This window comes from Triturus cristatus, chromosome 5_1, assembly GCF_964204655.1.
Source record: "Triturus cristatus chromosome 5_1, aTriCri1.1, whole genome shotgun sequence".
NCBI lineage: Eukaryota > Metazoa > Chordata > Amphibia > Caudata > Salamandridae > Triturus > Triturus cristatus.
In genome coordinates, this window is record NC_140587.1 from 146,714,733 (window position 1) to 146,734,258 (window position 19,526).

Genomic DNA, 19,526 nt, shown 5'->3' on the forward strand with positions numbered 1-19,526 from the left:
CTCTAGCCATCTTTTCTCTTCTATTGCCCAAAGCGCCTTATTAGTTTTGTATTGTATTATTATTAATAAAACCTGTTTATTAATACTATTGTCCAAAAAACCTGCACATATGTTCATAGTTTCACAAAAATCATTATCACAATAGATTCAATTCATAGTCCTGATTATCAGAGTTCCTCAAAGCTCTTAAAAATCATCCCAGACCAACAGCAACATACAACAAGCTTTTTCAATGCAATAGGTCTTGCATTTGTGAGCGTTTAAGCTATTGGCATTGAAAATGACAATGCCTTTTATTAATGTGTTTTTAAAAGGAAAACATATATAAAGGGCATTGTTGTTTTTAATGCCAAGAACTCATCTCTCGCACATGCAAGACCACTATAATGGTGGCCGCGCACTTTTTAGGTCTCGCCTAAGACAGCGCATGCGCCGCACTGCGAGACATTTAGTAGGTGGGTTTTCAAAGTGCTACCCCACGCTTTGGCTGGCCTAGCGCTTGCGTTCACGCGAGCGTGCTTGCGCGCAACCGCCAGCTTTCAGCGCCCAATCAGGCGCCATCTGTCTTTCCTTTCGCTTGCACTCTGAATGCTCCTCCGCCCTTCCCCGCCGCGTCTAGTGTTAATTCGCGCTGCTTTCACTTTCGCCGCACACCAAACAGAGCCATATAGCCCCGCCCTTTCTGAGCAGTGTCCCATTCACTTTACAGGAAGCTGCGCTGTGCATGCCTCCCACAGCACTCAGCCCCTCCCTCACTGTCCAGCGCCCCATACACTTCAGAGGAAGCTGTCCTGTGTGTGCTTCCCCTATCACTTAGCCCTTTGCCCCTGGCTGCACTTTTACTGCACTGTGCCGCTTTCCACTGCACTGCACTACACTGGAAATTGAGCACTCTATGCCCCTGCTCATTCTCACCTGTAGCGTCCACCCCTCCCCCGCACAGTATTCAGCCTCTTCATCCCGGTGCACTTTCTCTCCACTGTCCCCTCCAGCCCTCTCTCCAGTCACTACTATAGACCCTCTGAGACTTCCCTGATGGTCCCCTGGCTGCTCTCCTCCTGACGGAGCCATGAAGGTGACAGTCGCCTTCGGGAGGGCGCTGATCGTGGTGCCCTGCAAGGATGGCCAGCTCACGGTGGGGGACTTCACGTAGCAGGCTGCCCAGACGTACTTGAAAACCAAGGATAAGGTGAGAGATCAGCCCGCCCAAAAATGTCTAGTATGCTTTTTTGTTGTGTGACGGCTGCCTCTGAGGTGCCCGAGACCAAAGGGACAACGACACAGGCGCTTTTCTGTGGACAGGCACACTGAACCCTGGGAAATGTCCCAAAGATGCTTGTTTTTTGATACGTCTTAGTAAATATTTCACTATTGTCAGTCGACCATCTAAAAACAAAAAAAAGCCAGTCCTGCATAGAATAAAAGACTTTTAATCGCAAGAGAAACATAACCTGCTAATGATGTATTGTTAAAGTATGTTCCGCAGACTACCTGTACTGTTTTCACGGTACTCATATTCAACAGGTGTTTTCATGGTCCAGTAAGATAATAAAATCACGAGACATGTGTTTTTGATGTAGTAACACCAGAAAAGTACCGCTTCTCCTCTTGTTTCCCGGAGTGCTACTATTGTATCCAGACGGGCGTTTCAAGATACCTGTTGCGCACAGCAAGCACTCTCGCCTACAGTTCCTGGTTACTGTGTATAAATAGAAACTACAAGGCCCAGCATGCAAAGTGCTCCTGGCTAACCTGCAGTGCTCGTGGACAAGCATACCTATATTTTATCAAAAATAAATTGCTCAAGCTTTACGTTAATTTAGAATTCAATTTCAACTCGTCCCTGGGAGTCCTTGTACAGGTCTAGTACCTTACAGGAGATGCATATTCCATGTGGAATATATATTTGCCGAATATTGGTGAAATTGTTACAAATGTCGGCATCGCTGGCCCGCGTATTAACAGAAATCGTGAAAACTCTTAATAAAATCTACGCTGGTTAGCGGCTGGTTTTCAAAACATGAAAACTAATTTAATGTTCCTGCAGGGCATGTCGTCCATTTTGTGGCCTCTCATCAGCTGAACATGTAGGATGCAAACTCACGTGTTCTATCCACAACAACGTCAGGAGACTTGATTGGCCAAGGTTCAGGAACATCATGTTTTTTTGACTCCGAATTGTCCTGTCCTACCACTTTTTTTTATTGTTGGTGTGGGGTTAAACCTGGTTCGTACCATTAGGTCCACGGCACCTCTTGCTGACATGAAACTGCGTTCACTCACGCACTGGATCTAGGACAACTGAAAGGGACTGCATTCGGTCTCACACTAGATCCACCGGCTGTGGTAGCTCTGTACTAATATGCGCAGAGAACTAGTAAACAACCATTGGCATAGCCAATAGGTCTCGCTTTCGGGACCTTATAAGTAATGCAGCACAATATCCTTGGTGCATCAATATCAACTGTTGCACGGCTAAACATTTATAAGGTCCCAAAGGCGAGACCTATTGGCTATGACAATGCTTGTTTTAGATGCTGCTCGCATATTCAGGTTACCGTGAGAAGCGTCTAACCAAAGAGGCGCGGCCAACATTAAAGTGAAAGCGTGTATGGCGCTTACACACAAAGTTTAAAAAAATAAGTAAACTCAAATGGTTCTGTAGCGCGGCCACTAAAGTGAAAGAGGCATGCGCTGATAATTAAATAAGTGCGGCCGCTAAAGTGAACCACGCTGTAATATGAATAAAAATTACTATTAAAATAAAAGCGGGCGGGTGCTGCGATGTTGTGGGTGGAATAGGGGAAGAGCATTAAAGAAAAATAGTGCTCACCAACTTATAAAACAGACCATGTACCAACTAAAGGAAAAGGGTCAGTCCTCATGGTGGGTTACAAATGAAGACAAGGCGGTACTAAGGAGGGACTTACAAGCATATGTATGAATCAGAAGCCAGCATTTATGAAGGGCAATGACACAAGCCAATGACAAATATGGGCTGAGAGTGGGTGGTGCTTCAAGTGCATACTCCAGTACAGCATGCTGCAGAGCAGCGCATAAGCTGCCCAGGCTCGACCTAAAAATAAATATTGGGCAAAAGACCAGCCGCTTCTTACCACTCATAAATCCTATATTTTAAAACCAAAGGTTTTAAAAATGTATGATGGAAGTTTAAAAACCATGGACAACCAATTCTAACATAAGCAACAGTGCACTTCATCGCGAGAACTCAAGTGCAAAAATTCTCCACTGTTCTTCATTTTTTTGCAGCTAGACAGGGAGTCCTCCATTGGTGGGTTACAACTTAACCTATATTTTTCATGTTGAGTAGTGCATCACACAGATAATACAGCTAGCGATAGAGAAATATCTGGATTAGCCAAAGATTGTTGTGTCAACCTAATGCAAGATTTTTGTGCCAGATAATTGATTTTCTTTTCCATAGACAAAGCCCGGTCTTGTACAATCTTCTTTGATGGAAAAGGATTCGATCTCTGAAAGTTCCTTGTGTTGAATAATACTTCTTAAGAACGTTAACGAAGTGGCCTTTGAGCAGCGCACCTACAACAAAAGCAGCACCTGCCATCTGTGTTTTGCATCTGGCTACGAGTGAGACGTGGCTTCTTGTGACTCTCCTCAGTCAGGGAAGGATTGAGATCTCTTCATTGGCTACCAGTCAGGAAAAGAGTTTCCTTTAAAGCACTCTGCTTGACACACAAATCCTCCACTCTCAGGGGTTGAGTTCTCAGGACAGCCCTGAATTGGTATGTCCTAAAAGACCACTGCGGTCTGCAGAACAAAGCAAGGTGGCAGTACCTCTGTGTAAGACAGTAGGTAGAGGGAATACGCCTTCACTGTGGCAACTGCTAGGGTTTGGAATTCCTTTCCAGACCATCTCCGGAGCCTTAGTTCGCACCTGATGTTCCGCAAGAAAGTTAAAACTTGTTTTTTCGCGGATGAATCCCTCCTTTTGGGGGGAGTTTGGTGCGGATCCTGTTGTTCAGAGCTGCCACCTCCCTCACAGTTCTCTCCCCCGGGAGCACTTGGATGATTTTTTGGTTGAATGCCCTCTACAAATTCAAGCCATGAGCATAGGGTGGCCACCTCTCTCCATGACATCAGTGCTGCTAGCCAAGGTCCCAGGTCCATGCACGACTAGTTAGGCCAGTCTTGTTGTTTTTGCTTTTTAATAACTTTTTTTAATTTTAAGGAATTCTGTGACTTGTAGTGTTATGTAACCCAGTATAAAAACAGGACTACATGTCCCAGAATTTTAAGAAAAAAAAAACAGAACTAAACTAACTAGTTACGCATCAGCGTGGGAAACTTAGCAGCTATGCTTCCAGTCTTGGGTTTTTGGGTGACTACACCTGACAACAATACTTTGAGTTAACAGCTCGGGACTAGAAATGGTGGCCACACCCAACTTGGCTCTCACAATATGCCAGACATACAGATGACCGTTCGGGTGTTTTCATCTAATTAGTTCAATGGAAGCAAAACAAGACCACACCACCCAGAATGCACTAGGATATCACACAAAGTCCAGGACTGGCAACTGTGTCTGTAAGTGCCTGGAGGTGGGCGGGAACCATACCTTGATGTTGGTTACTGATTTTATCAAACCCAGGCATTTGCATCGTATTTCCAGCCAATAAAGAGGGTTTGAAAACGTGTTTTGGGTTCAGTTAATGTAGAGAGGGAACCGATTTTGAACGGTTTCATTTGGATTATGCAGACTCGTGGCAGTGTCTGCCCAGCTTTCTTTGGGTATTGGTCCAGCAGGAGCCCAAGGGTCCCCCCTCTCCCCTACACTGGAGTAACAAAACTTGAGTCCCCCCACTACTCACTCAGGAGGTCTCAGGGCAGGGTACTGTTACCCCCCCCCCCCCCCCCAGAAGCTCAGGGGCCTCTGTTACACCATTGCCTCACCTCAACTGTTTTGAGAGACCACCCCCCCTCCCTGCCCAGGGCCCCATCACCGCCATGCTTGCACCCGCTGCACGAACACGCTGTTAAGCGACTGTTTTATTTCTTCTACTGCTTCGTGCTGCGCCTCTTTCCTAGCGCTTCGAAGGGGACGCGAGGCAAAACGTTGGCACATTATTCGCTAAAGTACCTAGACACGAATGGAATATACGATCCTTGCTCAATGCAGTCGGTTCCATAAGGTATGGGGATTTTTCTAGCCTCGTGACCGAAAAATCAATATTAAAGACCTGGATATTTACGACGTTATTACAGCTCCTTAAGCTGCAGTAACACAGAGCAAAAGAGCTCATTATGAAATGAGAAACCTCGCAGAAGTCCTATTCATCTGCCCTGCCACTGCCGGCGCTTTCAAGCCGCATCCATCTCCCCAAAGCGAGGCACCCGAGCGTCCCCAGGTGCTCTGGAGGAAGACGTATCTGAGGCAAAACACCGAATCTATGAACCAATCCGCCCAGTCTCAAAACCGCTCGGGAAGACTAACCTTCCACAAAGAGCAAATGGATAACAATTAAACATGAAACCTATGACTTCCTGGGATGGAGGAAGGGTGTGATGATAAACGCCTCTGTCTCTTCAGTTCTTGGTTTTTATGGTCGCACTGCTAGAACAAGCATTTGCAATGCAATAGGTCTCGCATTTACGGGAGTTTGAGCTATTGGCATTGTATATGACAATGCCTTTTATTTATGTTTTGGTTTTTAAAATATAAAATAAAACGCATTGTCATTTACAATGCCAACAGCTTCCTCGCGTAAATGCGAGACCTGTTGCATTTTCAATGCTTGTTAGATGAGCTTCAAAGACTTTTGAATGGAAGCATTAAAAGAAAACCTCTCATAACAGTAACAACAAATAGGTCCTTTTTCTCACCAGGCACATGGCATGCATGATTAGAAGCTGTGTAGAAATAGCGCTTCGCGGTACTGTGGTAAACACTAATGTACTGGAATCTTTATTTGAATCCCTTTCGGAGCAGTCAGTAAAAGTGGCAAATATAATTGAAAAATTGAGCAGTTAACATGCTCATTTTGGTTTCACTTTTCCAAAATAATCCTACTGAGCAATGTGCTGGGGGTTACTCACTTGGTGCACATGGGGTCTAAGTTTATACTTTTTGACAGGGCTGTTTTAAATTACCAGTCCGGCCCTGGACGTGTTTCAGAGTCGAGTCAATGACAAAGAAGTGGTCCAAATGCTACGTTCAGAAGGGGGAGGGTGTGGCTTAACGGCCTGTGCAGCCGACTTGGGCGCTGAGAGATCCAAGTTTAAGTCTCGTTGTGTGCTCAACATCCTGTGATTCTGGGCAAATCACTTCCCCCTGCCTACGGACAGCGCCTACAGACCCTCACGGGTTATTAGCGGCGCTATACAAATCCAAGTATTATATTATAGTATAATTATTAAGAAGAGAAGGAGGCAGCCAAAAGACGAGGATCAAATGTCCATGCAAAATGGAAAAAGTGGCCTAGAAGGAGACTAGATAAGAGGGGGGGGGGGAAGAGTGGCCCGAACGCTACTCTTAAAAGCTGATGAAACACAACTGGTAGAAATGGACAAAGTATTGAGGAACTATATGCAGCCGTTCCAGGCGTTCTGAATTTCCGGTACCGACGGGAATCTCTGTACGCAATTACGAGTTTGCAGACCAAGAATTACTTGGCATAATTCTGCATGGAAAGCTGCATGTTTAAAGCTACAGATCACATTTTTAATGAAACTGCACTACAGCAACAGCACCGGCCCTGATATAATATTAATGGCCGCCGAGCAGCACGGTAGCAGCAGAAAGCCTTTTAGGCTCTTGCGCAACACGTAGCTAAATTAATTATTTGCAGGGAAAGGATCCCATACCCCCGGCAGCCTCCGAGGGATCAGTGAGAGCCGGACTGCGGAGGCGCTCATTAGCGACCCTCAAAATGTCAGACACCGGGAGGAAAGAAGAGGCCTGACAGGGAAGGAGACGCAACGACACAGAGACCTGGAAGGGAGGGGGCGCGAAAAAGACAGGGACAGCGAGGTACAATGATGGAAGAGGTGGCGACGGAGCGGGCACAAAGAGGGGAGAGGGCGCGAGGTAGACAGGGACTGCAGGTTAGACAGGGACAGCGAGGTACAATGATGGAAGAGGTGGCGACGCGAGAAAGGGAGCGGGCACTTAGAGGGGAGAGGGCGAAAGGTAGACGGGGACCACAGGTTAGAGATAGGAAATGATGGAAGGCTCGTGAGAGAGAGCAGGATAGAATGGGGAGAGCGGGAGAGACAAAGAGTAGTAAATTCAGACATAAGCGAAGAGAGAGAGAGAGCAGTAAATACAGACATAAGCGAAGAGAGAGAGAGCGGCAAATACAGACATAAGGGAAGGGTCGTAAGAGACAGAGGCCTAGGAAAAGGAGGGGAGCCAGGTAGAGAAAAAATGCGTATTACGAAGAAAACAAGACCAGCCCGGCTTCTAAAGTGCTCCGGACACGAGCGAGCGCCCGCCACGCGAAAGTGAAAGCTAATTTGTCACGGCGAGACGCGGCGGAGCGTGGCACGCGTGCTTGGTGGGGGCGGGGGAGCACACTCCAGGCGGGGGAGTGGACCCTTTGAAGTATGATGCCGAGGGCGCCAGTGGGCTGAAGCGCTTCCCCAAACGGATTGCATGGCGGCACGATGCACGTGATTGTGTGCGTGCTCGCCATGCAACCCACTTTTGGGAGCACTTTGAAATGCCCCTCTTACTAGAGTCTCGCATAGCGATTGCGTAAACGCAATAGCTAGGCGAGACCTAAAAATCACCATGGAGCGGGAAACTGGAGGCCTGGAGTATTTTCCTGTTTAAGGCACATGTGTAATCCGAGCACCCACATAATCTATACTATAGATTCTATAGGTTTAGAATAAAACCGCACACAGGTAGAAGGGACCATTCCTCTGTTGTCATAGTGTCTAGTAAAGAAAAGCATTGCAACTTGAGTGAAAAATGGAAGCAACATGACCCTGTTTCTTTTCAAACCCACCCTGATGCTCTACATTGATTGTCAGAGCTTCTGTGCCTGTCCCCTCATAAGGCATCAGACACATCATACATGTCTTCCGTGGCCACCTCCTGCTAGGCAGCGGCCTAATATTCCATAAATTCATCGCTTTATTCTCTTGCCACAGCGCTATGTGAGCCACAGGTCTCTAACCGAATACTCATCGATGATCTACAGATCTTCCTGCCGAAGCATCATCCACCATCACTGGTCCTAGAGAGATCAGGGAAGGACACAAATGTATTATTGTACATTAAACCTTTCTAAAGCAACTCTGTCAGGAATTTCGCCCTATCCCCTATCCGGCCACTGTTTGGCTCCCATGCAGGCACAAAGCACAATCTAACCAAAGCTAATCCTCTTCATTTTATTCCATTGACCCAGAACCTTCCACCCTGCTCACTAGCGTGCCTCAAAGCAGGGCACAAAAGAACTCCTTGCCATGGGACGGATGCCATCAAGATGACATGCCCCGCCTCATTGGTCACAAACCCTGGTACCCAGGCAAGGAGTTCAGCCACTGACCACCCCAAGAGCCGTAAATACAACATCGCAAACAGTCTGCGATTTTCTCTCTTACAACAGCCTTGAGGCACCATGGAAAATTGTGAAAGCCTCCGAGTCCACCTTCGGACAAAGATGAAGGAAATGCATGGGACTCTTTCAAATTACTTGTATTTCGACATTTTTCTGATGGTGTTCAATTCCAGTGCTACATTTTGCACTGTCCCAAAAAATTCTCCGTAGATCCAGCAATTCAGAATAATCCATGACCAATTGGCTTTTCTCGCTCTTGTTCCAATGTAAATTTGCCCTTGTTAAAAAAGGGGGGAAAAAATGTACTGAAAGCTTGAGCCCCCTGGCGCTGCAGGGCCCTGTAATGTAATGTGCCTGGAAACGCTGCTTGAATTGGCGAGCGCAAACCTATCCGGCAATGTAAACTGCAGAATAACACATTATTCTGCTACAAACCCTTTTCCTCTCTTGATAGCAAGCTTCATGCGTTGTGGCAGACCTGGAACCTATCTCCACGCACATTTGAAAACCTAAAAAGTTTTAAACCTGAGAAGGCTGAAAGGCTAACTCCTTCCTGCTCACCCCAAAACCTAGATCTGACGAACACCCTCCTTCCCAACTTCTTGTCTCGTTGGTTTACTTCTTGAGACATCTTTTAAAATGTCCAAATAAAAGATCAAATTGACATATTGTGTAAAACAAAACAAAACTAATTCTTACCTGTAGTTTCAACAGTCTAGTAAAATTCCAGGGTAATGAAGACAATCCATGTGGAAGACCCCTGCACTTGATGAGAACACTGACCCCTGAAGCCAGGCCCAGGAGGGACCGGATGCTCTGGTTTCTGATGGAGACCCTTGAGAAGAAAGGGTGATATGGACGCATCTCCAAACAGGAAGTCTCGGAGTGTTTCAGTAATTGCCTTCTCTGTATGGGATGCTACCCTTAGAGCACTAAGTGAGCCGCTATATGTCTTCCTTTTCGTATTTTACATGTCCACACTTGCCGCCTTTCAGACCTTTCTTGGTGCCTAAAGGACCGAATAGAAGGTGGTGGTCGTACTTAGAACGTGGTGCTGCACCACCCCAGAGATGGCGGTAGTGGCTGCTCTGGACGAGCTGTGTAGATGGTAACTTTCCTGCCGCTTTACTTCTACTCAACCTTTCCGCTGCATTTGACACTGTCAATCATAAAACTCCCCGCCAGACTTGGGCAGGAAGGATGTAGCTCTGTTGTGGTTTTCTGATACCTTAAGTTGCATTCTCTCCATTCCCATCTTCAGTCGGAGCGTTACCCTGTAGAATCCCTCAAGACTTCATGCTGTCTCTTCTCCTTCCCTGTTTTTTGGAGTTACCTTTCTGACCCTCTTCCCAACGTCATAAGCCAACTCCTGTTGCTTGCGTAGACAAAAAAGAAAGTCTTGCCATTAAGTTTAACTCTGTGTTCTGCAGGTCAGCCTAGCAGATGCCATGGTCCGTACCGGCTTCTTCCAACTTAACATTTTAAAGTGTATTCTGCTTCTCCCAGAAAGTACCAATTCTGAAGGCCTTCATCAGCGCATTAGGGTGATTGCAACTCTGGGTATCTGGACTTGCCTTTACGTTTGTTTCTCAAATTACAGCTGGTGCAGATTGCGCCTGTGGGTCAGCCTTGGGCTCGAAAGCTAGAAACCACGTCTCTCCAGCCTTGATTACCATCCAATGGTTGCCAGTTACAGAATATATTGTGTTGAAGTTTCTACACCTTGTTCACAATCTCTTTTGCTTCTAAAGCCCTTCCTCTCACTCAGCATTTTTTTTTTTTTTTTTTTTTACATGGTATTACTCCTAATGTTCATTAAACTCCAAGGACCGTTTCTCCTGGATGCTCTCGGGTTTTTATAAAGTCTTTACATGGCTTGGCCTTTTCGGTGGCGTCTTCAGTAAAGTGGCATACACTCGTCTTACCATACCTCAATAAACAGATCTGCGGGAGTTCAGGAAGACCTGTTTCCATCCTAGGTCTGCATAATTCATTTACCCTCACCTTGTCTTGTGGGCTAAATAGTTCGAGGAGCCTTTTTTTTCAAAAAGTTCCAGCAGCCAAGATAGCCCTGTATGTGAACGTTTGTGCGTTCCAAAAATCGAACATGTTGCCGCTGTTGTCCAGTTAGTTGGCCGTTGACGGACATCCCTTTAGACAGTCTGACATGACTTGTGCCGGGGTTCTGGTAGTCCGTATTGATCTGTGTACCTCTGAAATATTGAACAGTCTGCTGGGCCCTCCTGCCTGTCAAAAAGGCTTCTTCTCAGAGCTTAATCACTGCTGATCCTCTACCAGGAAGTAAGTGAGAATGTTGTATGTATTTGCTTCTTGAATAGATGTAAAAAAACACAATACAAAGAAATAAAACCTGTGTAAAAATAGTTCAAGAAGATTCCTTGCGTCCTAGTAGGCAACAGAGAAAATCCCAGCGTTGCCACACAAACATTCCTATACGAATGATCTTGTAAGTAATGAACTGCATGATAGCTTTGCGTCTCAGATGTATGAAGTTCGTTGTCACTACTTTGCTGGACTGGGGTGCTCTGTTTGTGTTTCTTAGACGCATAGTAAAAGACACTTTTCGTGTGCTATTGTATAATAAGTCGGTGCTGTCTCTCTACGGCCGGGGCGGCGCGGAAGTCCCAGGGTTAACCAATCACCCACCACCCTGCCCTACCCACCTGGCACCCATCCGCCAATGGCTAAGCCCGAGACCACTACTTGTAGCTGAGATCGAAGGATGTCAGGCCATGTTTTTATTTGTATACCAACATTTGTTCAAATAACATAATTTTGCTAAGTAACCACATTTAAATATATCCCTTACATGTGAACATCTAACCTTAACAGCGCCTCTAATACACGGGAGTCACCTCACCATCATTAGTTCATTCCTGTGCATCCAACAACACAAAACAGTTCCTGAGTGCGGTCATGACTGGCTCCGTGACCCTTCCTCTTAAACCCCCTGTCCAGAGGGTGGGACACTCCTTATGGGAGGCCCCCACCTACCCTCTCCGCACCGGGAGCTCTTGTGCAGAGGTCCCGGCTGGGCCTACCTTGGGCACCCCCTGCACCCAACTTCTTCATCAAAATAAGGGTCGGTGCTAGTTTCTGCCAAACTGCGCCTGCGCGTGTGGTTGACAGGTAAGGACTGCATCTCAATGACCACCCTCAGCCTCCCCCTCCCCTGCAGCCTCCTTAGGACTTGTTGCAAGCACCCCTTGGAGGGTCCAGCGACGCTGATGTTTGAGCCATTGTTTTGCTATAAAAGGACCCAAAGAGTTCCCGCCAGTCATGATGACACTTGCCACAGGCCAGTATAGTTCAGCAACTTTCTGGCCCCCTTGCCCATTCTCGGATTGTTGTTCCAGCCACACCAGCCAATTTTCCAGAAACATTCTGTTACCTTCCTTGGATAAGTGTACACCATCCTGCAAGAAAAAAACGCTCACCTTTGAAGCAACCATGAAGTATAGAGGATACACTGGCAGTCTTCAATAATCTAGCAACCTCCTTGTTTAGATGTTTACTGACCCATTGAGGATCCTGACCACTTACCACCTCTCCAGTTCACCCTCGGATCAGTTTGTGACCTGCTATTATGGTTCCAGGGAACCCCCTTAAGAGCCAGCCCACCTCTGATGGAGCCAATAAAAATAAGTCCTTGTGCTCTAGACTAGTCAAATCATTGCCTCCCAAACGCACAATCACCTACTCCGGCGGGCAGAAGCCTCCAGGGTGGTGCTCTGTCCAATGCACTTTAGCTTCTGAGGTTAAAGGCCCTTCAGTACTGCTCATGCAATCTGACCACGGGTGAAGGTACCTGCTTAAACGCTTGTGAGTGAATCAGACACACGCATAGGGGTGTCCAGGTACCATTCTGTCAGAACTTGTGTCTGAGAAACAGACAGTGATGGGTGGAATGCTTAACTTCATTTCGGTTACAGATAATTACTCTGTGAGGCAATCCAATCCATCTTATCTCTGCCGCCTGCCACCTCCGACAGGAACCAGCCATATGCAAATCAGACTAAATCCTGCTCCCATAGACACAGCCTAGTTAGACCTACTGTACCAGGTCCCCTCTGAATGTAAAACATAACCAACAACAGATTATATCGCGCTATTTGGGCCTCATCAGCAGGGTGCAGCTCCAGTCCTGTCCGGACCCACGTCTGTGCATACCCATCACATTTAGTGCACCAAAATGAAGAAAAAAAATGTGAGGAGTGCAGCGCTTGTCTTAATGTCAGGCACTGGCAATTGCTTTGGCCACAATCCAGTCCATTGCACTCCACGGTACCACCTCAGGCAGCAACCAGCCATATGCAAACACTCTACCGCGTGTAATTTCAGCTGCTGCCTGCTATTGGGTCATAGGTCTATCGCTTTTGTTTACTGTCTCCTTGTTGGCCGGTGCTCCAGATACATCACTTCCATTTGGAACCCAGGAGCACCGGCCAAGTACAGTTTCATTACACTGTAGGCCTTTAGGTAGTTATCCATTGGCTACTTTATTTTTATTTTTTTAAACCAGCGCCCCATTCCGCGCTTATCTTTAATGGTAAAAACAACAATTGATGGACAGAATGCTGAACAATGTCCTACATTCACTCCAGTACAGAGATCTGGGCCTAAATCCTCATGGGAACAGTCCGGCACGAACTGCCAAGCCAGGTCCTCCCTGGACTGGAAACAAGCATCCTAGGACCGATTTTGGGGTTTCACCCCTCTTCAGCCAGGATAGCTTGACTCCAGTGGCATGGAGAGCACAGGATCCACGTCTGGGCATACCCGTCTCACTCGGGGTGACAAATGCAAAATATTTTAATGGTGGCACGCTACTTTCTTTAGACCCGGCTTGTCTAAACAAAGATGCGCAGCTGCTATTAAGCATTTGTTTGTCGACTTGAGAAACAAATTATTTTTATTTGTGAAAGCACACCATTCTGCACTTTCACTTTAATAGTGGCTGCACACCTTTGTTCAGACGAGACTACCACCAGTAAAAACCATCAATACCACCAGTACCATTACCACCACCAATACCACTAGTACCAGTACTACCACCACCAGTACCAGTACCACAACCAGTACTACTGCCACCACCACCAGTACTGCCACCACCGCCAGTACCACCACCACAACAACCAGTACCACCACCACCAGTACCAGTAGTATTAGTACCAACAGTATCAGTACTACCACCAGTAGTACCAGTACCACCACTACCAGTACCACCACTACCAGTACCATCACAATCAGTACCGCCACCACCACCACTACCAGTACCACCAGTACTAATACCACCAATACCACCACCACTACCAGAACCACCAATACCACCACCTCAGCACCTCTCACTCACTAGTAATAGCAGGGGCACTGTAGGATGCCAGAGCTGCAGCCACGACCATCCCTCCCTCCATGCCTGCCATAAAGCACAGCCTGCCCTGCACCAGGAGGTGAAGCCAGGGCCCTACCACAGCTGGAGTGTTTATTAGGCCAAAGATAGCAATGACGTTATGCAATGCCACACTGCACAGTCAAAATCACGGAGAGGACAGGAAATACCCCCCCCCCCCCCTTCCGCTCTTCCTCCTGAGCCATGATGACCGTGTAATCGCAGTGCAAAAGGTGTTGGAGCACTTTGTTTGTGTTTATAGCTTGGAATATATGTAACTCTCACTTCACGTTTTTGTTCTGTGTAATTTACAACACTTACACATCTTCTTCACTGCAGTATTTATCACTACTGTGAAGACGTCGCAGGCGGGTCTCTTCCTCTGATATTTACAATCTAACAAGCGGTCGAGGAGGCCCTTTATTGCAATGCAATAGGTCTCGCATTTGCGAGAGTTTAAGCTATTAGTATTGTAAATGACAATGCCTTTTATTTATGTTTTAAAACCCAAAACATAAATAAAAGGCATTGTCATTTACAATGGCAATAGCTCAAACGTGCCTGGATGTGAGACCTATTGCATTGCAAATGCTTGTTTTAAATTGCAAGCACATACCACAAAAGTCTTATGCTATCAATGTGTGGAGACCAGTGCTTGTTGGAAAAGTATAATTTACAAAAAGAATTTAACATTGCTTACAAATTTAATAGAACATTAAGGGTGCTTCCTAGCAGACATCTACTTTAAAACCGATATTGAAACACGTTTTGTTTTAATGAACATCACAGGAAAAGGATTCTTATTGCTGCAAAGAATTACGATACTGTTGGTTTTGAACGCCTGTAGCAAAATTGCACGAGGTCTGTGGTCTATGCTGTCATCTGATTGGCTGCTTCTGACCTCGTGACACTGGACCTCTCCACAGGGCTCTCTACAAACTCCTGACTTTGAGCACTGTGAGGCAACTCAGCTGGAGCCCACATGCCCCTCTTCCACCTCTCCCCTCCATGGCATGTGTACAGAGGCTCACCCTTGACCTCTCTCTCCCCCCTAAACTGATATCCCCCCCTCCCCCACTCCCCTGTATCAGTCAGTGCCAGGAGTTGGCGGTATCTCTCCTTCATGCCTGACACACTCCAGCTGCCCTCTCCCACCCCCTCCTCGAAGAAGGAATGTGGGCGTCCTGGAATTCCACTTCGGAGCACACCTCTGCAGCCTCCCTGAATCCGTTCATCTTTCAGCGCGTCCGCCATGAACACTCCAGGGAGCACTCTATGTACAACGCAGAGGGTCAATGCAGCTGTTGCGGGACCTTCCTTTACCTTGAAGGGGTGAGTGCCTTCCGTGCCACCTGGTCTTTTTATCCTTTCACTGTTCGTTACAACGCTTATTTATATTTGCATAGGGTTTATGTGCAGGATGCGGATTGCTAGGGGCACTTAAACTAAATATTATGTAAAATAACCATTTTTAAGACCTTTAACCCCTTCAGTGCCCATGACGAGCTGGACTCGTCATGGGCCGCGGTTGCGCTGTGCCCATGACGAGTCCAGCTCGTCATAGACCCCGCCCGCTAATGCAACGACCGGCACAGGGCGGGGAAAGGGGCGGGCACTGAAGGGGTTAAAACAGGTGTTTTTTTTGTTTTTGTTTTATGTTGCTCTGTGTGTGTAAAAATCCCAAGTGAAATCCGACAAACATCTCACCATACCAAAAGCATCTGTACCCAACTATTTATTAGAGAATACAAATATGAAGGGGGCGGTGACACCCAGTGGTCGAAGTGGGGAAAAAAAAGTAGGGGACTGTGGGCGGAGAATCAGAGGGCGGGAATAACCTGAGGATTGGATCAGGGGGCGGAGTTAGAGGTGTGACCAGGATTGCAAAACATCCCAATCTTTAGTATTTGTTTGGCATTTCACTGACCAGTTACAGCTTATTATGTTAAGTAATTCAACCAATGGAAACACATGATTATTTAACGATTAATATGAGTTATTGACATTAAAATAAATTCACATAGTGGGATATGTTTCTAATCACAGAATGTCCCAAACATGCTTAAAAGTGGAAGCACAAGCCATTTGTTTCCGAGCCATGGATTTTCTGTCGTCCGCAATATACACAGAGACAATCAATTTTACGTGTGTAAATCACTTTATGGGAAATGTTACATAAGACCAGGACTGCAAGGTGTAGGAGTCACATGACAACCATATTAGTAGGCAGTATAGTTTAATAGCGATTGATCTGGAGAAACACAAACTCAGAATTTAAAACGTAATACCATGATTGGGGGTCACTTTAATAATCATTATTGATTTCTATCCAAATGAACACTTTTTGCAACATCAGGGTAATCAAAGGCTTAGGGGGAAAAACCTCAAAGCTCTAGTTTATACCTTGCAGTTTGTATGCAGCTCTAAGATGAAAGTTAATAGCTCACTGTTTGTTAGGATTTTAACTTATAAACTGCAAGTAGTAAAAAAAAGCATGTTACTGACCAAAGCAGTAACCCACTGACCTATTTACAATATGTGCACTTTGTGATGGGCATGGTACATGTTCTTAGCAGCAGGCACATTAACCCTCTGCGCTATCTATGCTGAGGAATTGCCTAGTACTTCCAAACCTCGTGATATTTGGGGCCCGCTCACTGCATACCTGTTGACTATCACTGATGTCTGATTGCTCATGTCATTAATGTACTGTAATCCCCTACTGCCACATTGTATACCCGATTGATTACTATCAAGTGTTTGTCTGTCTACGATTGTCATCTAATTCATTGTCTATCTCCTGCCACCCCGAGTGTATGAACTGTTAATGTGTCATCAATTGCTACAGCATAACCATCTGTATGTGCTCTTTTTGAATCTGAAATTGAAATAAATTAAATTAAAAAAACAAAACCTCTGCGCTATATTTCCATGAGCATGCCCCCAGTGCTACATCCGCTCCCTCACTGAACACCATACTGCCCCACTGAGAGAAATTCACACTGCCTTCAACTACAATCCAATTTGACCTGCTATAAACAACTGGATGCGACTCAATTCAAATTACGCACTTTGCAAGAGCAATATGGTCCCTAAAGGAAAAAGTAACAACATCCTGGAAGAAGCAAACACTCATTGGGAATGAAAGATTAAATAAAGCATGCGAAATGTAAGCAGGAAGAACATGGTGAACTTAATGCTTTTACACTCACTATTCAGAAATCAGTGAGTGCTTCTGCCTGAAAACTACAGGGCCCTGAAAGGACCCATTTCAATGTCCACTGCTTATATGCTTACAAAACGTAAGCGGTATGGTTTTAAAAGACCACATTCGTGAACACAAAGCCGCCATACACATTTTGTTTTCCAATCCACCCATCAACCAGGTTTGGCCAACTTCAAACAGCGCTTCACTGGCAAACTCAGTAAAGTTATGTTATGTTACAGAGATTTGTAAAGCGCGCGATTACCAAATAGGTCTCCTGGCGCTATCCACTCCTCCCTAACCCAGTCAGGCAAAACTAATTCACAAACAGCCAGGTCTTCAGCGCTTTTCTAAAACACAGTAGGCTATCAATACGTCGCAGGTGGAGAGGCAGCCCGTTCCATAGTTTAGCTGCACCAAAAGAAAAGCTACGTCCACCCCAGCGGGCCTTTTTTATAACGGGGACAATAGTCAGATTAGCATCAGATGATCGAAGCCGCCGCGATGGGGCGTACCATTTAAATAGTTTTATTAAAAAATCAGAGCCTTCCTCATGTAAAGCCTTAAAAACCAGGCACAATGCTTTAAAAGTGACGCTAATGTTTTTGGGGTTTGAATAAAACCGATCTGGTCACTTTAAGAACACTCCGTCTTGCTTTATTTAGTTATTGATTTTTCATATTTTGAACCTTTTAGTTCCTGGCTGCACTTTGGAATAGAAAAATGTCAAAACAGCATTTCCAACAAAAGTGGTTTTCTTTTTTGCATCCATTTCACAGGGGAACAAATGAGCGACAGGAAGAAAGAGGGTGAGAACCATTTCTTGAGTCATGGTTTTCGGTAAATGAGGAGGAGTTAGACCGAGAGGGAATAAGGGTAAGAAAGAGGGGGGGGGGGGGGGGGTGCAGCTGCCAGCGGCTGAGCAGAAGCGGACACTGTCATTGTCTTGTCTGGGCAGGAAGCAAGAGACGGAGACCTTTTCCTTCTCTGCTCCCCGCCAGTCCCCGAACAGCCACTAATGCCGAGCCTTCTCTGCAGGCCTTGGATATTTCTTACGTCCCAGGACGCATGTTCAAAATAAAACAAGCATTGGCATAGCCAATAGGTCTCTCCTTTGGGACCTTATAAGTGTTTAGCCATGCAACAGTTGCATAACTAAATACTTATAAGGTCCCAAAAGCAAGACCTATTGGCTATGCAAAGCGGCCGTGCGGCCGCAAAAGTGAAAGTGATCACGATCAAACACCAAAGCGGCCGTGAAAGTAATCGTGGTAAAGCGCGTCGCGCGCGCCCGCGCACATGCACTGTAGCTCTAGGCTGGCCTGGTAGCACTTTTTGGAGCCCTCTCAATAAGTCTCGCCAGACCAGCGCATGCGCTGGGTCAGGCGAGACCTAAAAAGTAGGGGAACGGAATCTATAGAATTAAAGAAGTAGGGGCACGCCGTGCCCTGCTGTTCCCGCCCACTTCGACCACTGGTGACACCCCAACCCACCCCCCCACCGTCCCCCCCCCCACACACACTGGTTGTATAGCGCGAACCTGCTAGCTACATGGGAGGCGTTCTCTACAGCAGAGGATTCATGGGGGGGAGACCTTGAAATGGACGGGGCGTGCAGTGGGACAGAGGGTGATGCTTTGAGGCCGTTGGGAGTGGGGGTAGAATGAGTTTAGGCGCGGGGGGGGGGGGATAGTGGAGATTACAGGTCCGAGCCTGGGGCAGGAGAGGAAGCTAGGATGCCGGCAGTGGGTGGTATAGACTAGGTGGGGGTTTAGGGGGGGGCTACGGATCCTATATCGAGTGAGCGGTTAACTTGTGATAACGCATGGCAGATAGCTCCGTGGGTTAATACACTGAACAGCTCTGCGTGTGACCTGCAGGAGTGAGCGGCTGGGAGTTAGCAGATTAAAGTGTTTTTTGTTATCTATCTTGATATCACATTTTCTGAAGTCTTGAATCTATCCTTCTCTACAAGCAAGGAAAATGAGTCCTATCTCCTGGTTTGATAGCATACAACCGCTAGTAACTGGGATGAAGTCAACCACTCATTCTTGGGCCCAGGTGCAACTGCACCCGTTGCACTAATATATTCTTGGGTGGTGCTGTTAAGAGAAACAAAATTACCTTTTCGACATACACCTGAAGGACTCCACTCGTATCTAACCCCGATAACTGTCCCAGTCATCTAAGCTTATTCTTGGTTCTGCCCCCTGCATTACCCCCGTCTTTTCGTACAGACTTCACAATGTTTTTCACGCTTGCTTCCCTCCTACTCCTGTGTATCTTTATATGCTATATTCCCATCTTGTTCTACTTTAAAGCGCCCTAAGGACTCGCAGTGAAGGAGAAATGAAATGGCTCCTGGT

At 46.4% G+C, this 19,526-nt stretch overlaps 1 protein-coding gene across 2 annotated transcripts in view; it reads left to right on the plus strand.

Annotated features, from left to right (window-relative positions):
• Nucleotides 1–19,526, plus strand: part of LRRC24 (leucine rich repeat containing 24) — a 165,563-nt gene that overhangs the window by 12,400 nt on the left and 133,637 nt on the right. Inside the window, exon 1 of one of the 2 annotated variants that reach the window (XM_085604665.1) lies at nucleotides 15,195–15,288. The exons of the other annotated variant lie outside the window; for it this stretch is intronic. Coding sequence (XP_085460791.1) covers nucleotides 15,209–15,288 — 80 coding nt within the window. The 5' untranslated portion in view covers nucleotides 15,195–15,208. Of the gene's footprint in view, nucleotides 1–15,194; nucleotides 15,289–19,526 lie in introns of those variants that run through there. 2 annotated transcript variants of the gene reach the window in all.